Raw genomic sequence first — 7,695 nt, 5'->3', positions numbered from 1 at the left:
AAAAGTTCAGCCTATTGTTGTTTTAAAGCAACTTATTTACCTTCATTTCTTATCATGTTGTGCTGGAACATGTTTTATAGATTATTAGAGTATTATCATGAGCAAATTTATACACCAGAAGACAAACTTAACGCTCGTTTTTCATGGTCTCTTTGTAAATATTTAGTTTCTGTGTTTGTCCTTTCAGGCCATGGGTATGGGGGTCCAGATGTTGCCTGGTAAAGGTCCGACCTTCACCGACCCGCTGAAGGAACCCGAGGACCTGCAGCGTCTCCAGCCCAATGTGGACGTCAACAAAGAGCTGGATTATGTCTTCAAAGCCATCACGCTGACCAGACACAAGATTGAAGGCAAAGTTCCCCTCATAGGATTCACCGGAGCTCCGGTGAGAGAAAGTCACGACCCGCTGCTTTGTTGATGTCTAGAGAAACAAGTTAAACCCTTGTCGTTCCACAGTGGACCCTGATGGCGTACATGATCGAAGGTGGAGGTTCCAACACATATTCTAAAGCCAAGCGTTGGCTCTACCGGCACCCGGAGTCCAGCCACATGCTGCTGAAGATGCTGACGGATGTGATTGTAGAGTACCTGCTGGGTCAGGTAGCAGCAGGAGCACAGGTCAGAACCATTTTAGCCTTACTTCTCCTTTACAATTACACCGCATCATCACTTGAAATCTATTTAGTAAGAAGATGATTCGTACTGTGAAGGGGAGGGGATGTGAGTTACAGGGAAAAAGGTTATTTTCTGCTATTTTTGCGGCAGCTCCCGCCTACTCTCTGCAGGGAAACCGTTTTTCTTTATATCAGCAGGAAATACTGCTGATCACCATTTTCCTTTTGATTTCCTAAAGAAATGGACCAAAGTCCTGAAACACAAAGCTGCATTGTTATGGTTGAGTCTAGAAAACTATATCTTGATGTAATGATATTATGACTTTACTATTTACTGTGTAACACAAATAGTATTAAAAATTTAAATCCCTCCAACTTTATGACGGATTGGCATGGCATGATGCTGGGATCTTCAAACTATTGATTCTGCATAGTTTGTTTGGACTCACTGTAATTGCCCAATACAAAGTGACATAATGTGGTTTTCAAGAATATTCCTTAAAAAAAATCAAATTCTATCTTGGTTTGCTTGTGAATTAAATCCTCCTGACAAGGAGCTTAGCATGTTTTTTGTCAAACACATTTGCACATAGAGACTGAAGTTCTGAGTAGTGGTGGCCTAGTGGTTGGAGCATTGCGCTTGGGTCCCAGAGGTTCAGAGTTCAAGCCCGACTCCCACGGACTGCCACTCCCTGAGTAAGACCCTTAACTCTGCACAATGTCAGCCCACTGCTCCCCAAGGAAATGCGTTAAATGCAGAGAGTTAATTTCCTTGCTTTGTGCTTGTGATGATAAAAGTTGAATTCTCTTCTTGGAATTCATTCTTTTCTTTCTATACTAGGAATTTATCCTTCAATGTTCTAAGGATGTCTCGATCCAATATCGACTAAAGAACTAATACCGGATAATATCGACCGGCATCTAAAATCTCTGATATTTTCATGCTGATAGAAACACTTCTGTTTTTGTAACTCATTGGTTCATTTTAAATGGGTCCTTTGGTTGATGACTTGAGTTCTCAGTTTTAGTAACATAACTTCTTCAAACATTTTCTAATCAACAGTACAAAATAAGTTAAAAAAAATATGTATGATTTATGCTACAATCATATCGGGTCAATAACTATATCATACAGTATAACATTATAGCTCTTTCTGTATGTTTAGCTTTGTCATCCTCCCAGAAGGGGAGGTTTCTTTAACCTCCATCCATCCGTACCGTCTCCCCAATAAGTCTGAATTTACTCATCCCCTCATCATAAGACTATCTGCACTACCCCCCATCATAAGGATAGATTAGCATTGATCTCTGCTATCACAGCCTCTATTTTCACTTCAGATTTTTTTTTCCTGCATGACTTTTACTTTTATACTTTAAGAAGTTTTAAAAATTGACTTTTATACTTTTACTTAAATAAAAAGCTTAAGTTGATACTTTAACTTCTATAAAAGTGTTTTTAGACAGCAGGATTTCTACTTCTACACAAGTAATAAATATTAATACCTCTATGGATTTTACAGAGTAGGTGTTTTCATAACCGGCACACAGGACTCTTTCTACTAATTAGGTGACCACCAGAGTTAATCTGGTCGCCATGTTCATTCAGGGATAAAGACTGAATGGGACAGGGTGCGAATGTGTGCCACACTTTTTAGATTTTTGTCTGTAAAATGTGTTCAGCGTTTAACTTTGACTTCACATTTATGCACCAAGCTAAAGATTAAAGGCAGGACATTGAACTACTCCAGCAAAGGGCTCTGGTTTCTTCTCTCTGTCACACATATGATTTAAGATATGTCTTATTACAGCTTTATTACAGTGTAATATGGAAAATTATACTGTTATGACATATTTAGTGACTCATGCAATGTGTCTGTTACTCAACCACTTGCAACAAGTGTCCTCTGCCTACATGCTTATGTAGACGATTACTGGAAGAGTTGTTACTCGGAAATCATGAGCAGCTTGACTAACGCCGAGTGGACCCAGCAGCTGCTGCAGCCTGATTTAATCGACTGGACATTGTCTGGATTTTCTGAAACAAAATGCTGATTTACTGTAAAGATGCTGTTTTTTTCAGACTGTTTAACTAGATCTTTAATCTGCCGACTGCTCTGTTCTCCAGGCTCTGCAGGTGTTTGACTCCCATGCCGGCATCCTGGGCCCGGTGGAGTTTAAAGAGTTCTCCCTGCCATATCTCCGAGACATCGCTCGCCGCGTCAAGGACAGACTTAAGGAGAAAGGACAGGATGTTCCGATGGTGAGAGACACCGTGTCCAGAGATGCTTTTAGATCAGTGGGCATCATCTGATTAGGTGCAAACAATTCCCCAAGAACAACACGGAGGCTCTAAATGCATGATCTCATTTATTCACTGCATTAGTGCCTGCGATTTAACAAACGCAGACCTCTTGTGTTCCCTCACCAGCATACTGTTTCTAAAATAACACCTAATCCCTAATGGGATCAATAAAAATGATGCCAAATTCTATGTACCTTCATCACCTGTAGGTGGCAGCATTGCATCAAAGCTGGATCAGCATGAGCCATCTTTACCTCTTGATGTCTTTTGCTATTCCAGATTGTGTTTGCGAAGGATGCTCACTACGCTTTAGAGGAGCTTTCAGAGTCTCACTACGAAGTTGTGGGGCTGGACTGGACCATTGACCCCCGATCAGCACGGTAACACACAGTTTATAGAGACTTCTACTGATCCCCACCCTTTGCTGCTACATTTAAATTCAGTCCTTCTGTTTGGTTTTACTGGAAGCAGCTAAAAGCTTATTAATCCAGTTAAAGCAGAGATCATGGGTTTGTTGCACTCTCTAAAACAACTTTCCTCCCCCTAGTTGGTCTCTGGCTGCAGGATTTAAGTCAACAAACATATGTGCTTCCTGCTTCACTCATCAAATACTTAACCTGTTGGTTAAAGGATTAACAAGTTTGTGTGCATGTGTGTGTTCGTTCAGGGAGCGCACCGGAGGGAAGGTCAGCCTGCAGGGTAACATGGACCCCTGTGCTCTGTATGCTCCAAAGGTAACCTCTACTTCCTCAATGTTTAGAATTGCATATTGACAGATGTGAGGCTCTGATAAATGAAGCAGTTTTCTGCTTGGGAAAAGAAAAAAAGAAGTGTAGCCATTTATAGCCTGGATCACTGACAAAAACAGATTAAATATACTTCTTACATTTCTTGTTTAAGCCATAACATACATTTCCACTATGTGGATGTATATGTAGCGCATTTTATAAGGATACACCAACAGGGAGTAGCACATATTTGAGGTTCAGTCCCTTGTGCAAAAACAGAAAACATCTGAAAACCTACCAACTCGTTGGTACACCTGCAATGAGAGGCTGCATGCATGCAGCCAAGAGAGTTGTGGTAATTCTGGGGGAGCTGCAGAGATTCACTGCTTAGGTGGGAGAAATTATTGGACTAGTGCTCTGCAAGCCTGGTCGTAATGGTGAAATGGCTGAAAGTTGACCTAAAACACTACTGTATGGGCGGTGAAAATTGAACACACCATCCAAACAGTAAAACAAAGAGGTGGCAGGGTCATCCTGTGGGAAAGCTTTTATTTTTAGCAGGGAATTTTCAAAAAAGAAGTTTGTTCATGTCATGTCGTTGCTAGGGAATAAACAGCGATGGCACAGTTTGGAGTTTTTGGTTGTAACATGACAGAATTAGTGGCAGGAAATTTTAAAAGGGTGGGAAAACTTTTTGGGACAGGAACTATAAGTCACCCCGACAATCTTCTTTCTAAGAAGTAATCCTCTAACCAGCTCTTTCTCCACATTCCTCGCCTGCAGGAGCGGATTTCAGAGATTGTGAAGAAAATGTTGGAGGGTTTTGGGAGGAAGGGCTACATCGCTAACCTCGGCCACGGCCTTTACCCCGACATGGACCCAGAGAGCGTCGGTGCCTTCATCGAAGCCGTGCACCAGCACTCTAAACTCGCAATCAAACAAGCATGAGGACAAGATAGAGAATGTATATTATTAAAGATGTGGAGAAGAATGCATTATTTAATAAAAAAATCTAAACCTGTATCTTTGTTTAAGTAACAACAAAAACAACTGTGTGAATCACTGCTAAATACAATCACATATCGTGCAACTGTTCAGGATAAACATGTTGCTTCTCTAAGATGGGATATTTTTCTCTTCATCCATGAGGTGTTTATCCAACCAGGAGTGGATTATGTGCTTGGATTGAAAAGCAATCAGATGATTCTAGCATGTAGATGTACATGTAGAGCTCAGCTGTACCATATTAGTGAAGATATTTCATCTGTTGGAAAGCTTGGATGATGAATATTTTCCAAGTATTATGTTTTTGTTTTTTTCAGGAATGTTACTGTAGCACATATAAATATATAAAACACTGAAATACTTAAGTATATTTAGAGTCTATAAGCTTGTCTTCAGGCAGAGTAGTTCTTTTGAAAAACAAATGAGGGATTTAAAAGCCCTGTAAACAACAACAGGTGATTTGTTTTAAAGGGTTTTGTCAAGGGAGCTTTTGTTAAAGTAAGAAAAACATATTTGCTTTTTTTTGGGAGGAAATGTCAGCACACAGCAGATGTTGATGACTCTGCTGCCTAACATCCTGACTGAGCAACTCCCCCTGCTGAATCTCAGCATGGGAAGAGTCACACACACATACTTCCCTTACCGAGAAAACAGATAAGAACCTACAAATCTTGATTTTTGTGTGGTCGTTTCCAGTCCTGGTTTATTACACCTTAATTTTTTTTGGTTTTTTTACAATGAAATTGCTGTCAGTTTAAAGTTTGAGCCTTAATAAATGTGTCCAAATTCAAACATCTTACCTAAACATTAACCTCTATAGGAAGGAAGTTGGGTAAGATGTTCAACAGCATCCAATGACTTAAACCTCAGAGCCTGAAGGGTGATGCATGGTGATCACGAAAGAAATCCACTGGGACCACAGGCGTAACTTTCTGAAGGAACTGGTGTGGACATGTCCCCACCAATAATTTTAATACATAGACTTTGGCAATATGTGGGACACATTTTTTAATTTGATTTTGCTGCTTTTGAAGGAGGATAATCACTGATGTAGCTGAAAGAGAAAACATCGATCAATCCACATTTTTCTAGATGGATTGATGGATGAAACTGAAATTGTGTCCATACTAGGGAGGCTTGATATATTGCTGTTGGCATCAGAATCAGCTGTTATTCTTCCTTTTTTTATATACATTAATGTCTAACTACCTATAAATATCAGTGTATTTTGGTTCTTTTCTGTTCTCAACAATAGGAAAGCATTAAATAAATATATGTTTGAGCTCATTTTTGAAAAATATAAACCCTATTGAAAGCGTTTGTGTTGAGTAACTGTAGGTCCATCAGCCGCCACCCTTAAAGTGTCCTTACCAACTTTCATCACAAAGTAACACCCTTGGTTGGGACAAAAGTCATATATATATATATATATATATATATATATATATATATATATATATATATATGTGTGTGTGTGTGTAGGAGTAAATTAAGGAAGAATTCAATTGTGATTTTCAAGAATTTTGGCACCTAAGGTTAAACTCTAGAAATAAATGTAATTATTTTAAGGTGTGTTGAAGCAGTACTTGACCTCTAAGAACAGCAAAACTATCCTACGTAACATGAAGACCTGCATTAACCTGAGCATGGTGGTGGTATAATGATGCTGAGGCTTTTTTGCCACAGGAGGCAATTATGCACGGTACAAGGTGAAAAATAATTAACAAAATCCTTAAACCTTGGATGGTTAAAACTGGCTTCTGGGATATTATTTGAAGAAGCTGATGCCAGACACGCATCAAGTCTAACAGGCTAAAATGTCAACCTCAGTGACAGTATACAGCCTGTTTTTTGTTTTTATTTTTTAGATGTGTGAGGAAACCAACCATTTTTGAGGAGAAAAGTGATCAAATATCTCTATATAACTATGCCAGGACCGTTGATGGTCGAAACTCGGGGACTTTCTAAGGGACATTTCAGAAAATATTAAAAATTTTAGTCTTGCAAGTTTAAGAAAACCTTGTAAGAACGGTGTGCACCAAATTTGTTTATTCAAATTCATGGAATGTCTTTACTCTGTCTAATGAAACTCAAAGAGAATTGTTGAAGTTAGATCCATGCTGGTGGAGGGTAACTTCTGATGAGCAGGGTAGGTTTAACAGAGCATAGGCACCTCACATCTAGTAAGCTTGAAGCTCTGAAAAATTCTTCTTTTTTGAAAAGAAATGCCTTGGTAGAATCTGAAGCTAGTGTTGGGATGAAAAGGAATAAAAAAAAAACTTGATTGATCATGTGTGATTCAATAGCGAGACCTGGTTAGGAAAGTGGGGCACAGACACGACTCTGTGTTGAAACTGGGACAGGGAGTAAGACAGTGTCCTGCCTGAAGGTGTGGGAGTCTGTTTTTAACAGCAAGTCTCCAGTCCTTTGAGAAATGCTCTGCAGTAAAGGGGCTATAGGAGTAAACAGCTCAAGTAGAGCATGATTTTTAGTTTCTTAAGAAATGCATTGAAATGATTATGAAATGTTAAAATGCTCCTCTGATACATCAGTGGATCATCTGTGTTTAAGCTTAAAATGTCAGCAAATAGTGATCGTAACATTGAAGCGCTTCCACTTCCACATAACCCTAAAAACACAACATTTATTCACACCGCTGGCAGTTTGCTTGATTTAGAACAAAATTGGATTGAAATTGGCAGAAGTGTCAAAAGTAATAAAGTTTATTACTCAATTAGAAGTATAAATTCTATGGTTTAGAAATACTTTTGTTGAAGTTAGAGTAACAAATTAAGCTTTTTACTCAAGTAAAAATGTAAAAGTGCCATTTTTAAAGCTGCTTGGAGTATAACAGTAAAAGCATTGCAGGAAAAAAATTTTAAGGACAGAAGCTTTACTGCATTAGCCTATTAAAAGAAAATCTTTCTACAATTCTGGATAAAACTTCCTAAAACCTTATATTGGTTATTGAATTACATTAGGAAACTTTATCTGCAATTCTGGATGTTTCTTATAATTAACTTTCGTAGTTTTATAACTAATGCTA

At 38.7% G+C, this 7,695-nt stretch overlaps 1 protein-coding gene across 1 annotated transcript in view; it reads left to right on the top strand.

Annotated features, from left to right (window-relative positions):
* The window catches only part of urod (uroporphyrinogen decarboxylase), a 9,880-nt gene extending 4,173 nt beyond the window's left edge, over positions 1–5,707 (top strand). The window contains exons 2-7 of the mRNA XM_015385739.1: positions 188–385; positions 457–618; positions 2,740–2,874; positions 3,196–3,296; positions 3,584–3,650; positions 4,428–5,707. Of these exons, the coding sequence (XP_015241225.1) occupies positions 188–385; positions 457–618; positions 2,740–2,874; positions 3,196–3,296; positions 3,584–3,650; positions 4,428–4,592 (828 nt within the window). The 3' untranslated portion in view covers positions 4,593–5,707. The remainder of the gene's footprint in view (positions 1–187; positions 386–456; positions 619–2,739; positions 2,875–3,195; positions 3,297–3,583; positions 3,651–4,427) is intronic.
* The last annotated feature ends 1,988 nt before the right edge of the window (positions 5,708–7,695 follow it).

This window comes from Cyprinodon variegatus, unplaced genomic scaffold, assembly GCF_000732505.1.
Source record: "Cyprinodon variegatus isolate N-32 unplaced genomic scaffold, C_variegatus-1.0 Scaffold347, whole genome shotgun sequence".
Classification (NCBI taxonomy): Eukaryota; Metazoa; Chordata; class Actinopteri; order Cyprinodontiformes; family Cyprinodontidae; genus Cyprinodon; species Cyprinodon variegatus.
This window is presented reverse-complemented; position numbering and strand designations above follow the sequence as displayed.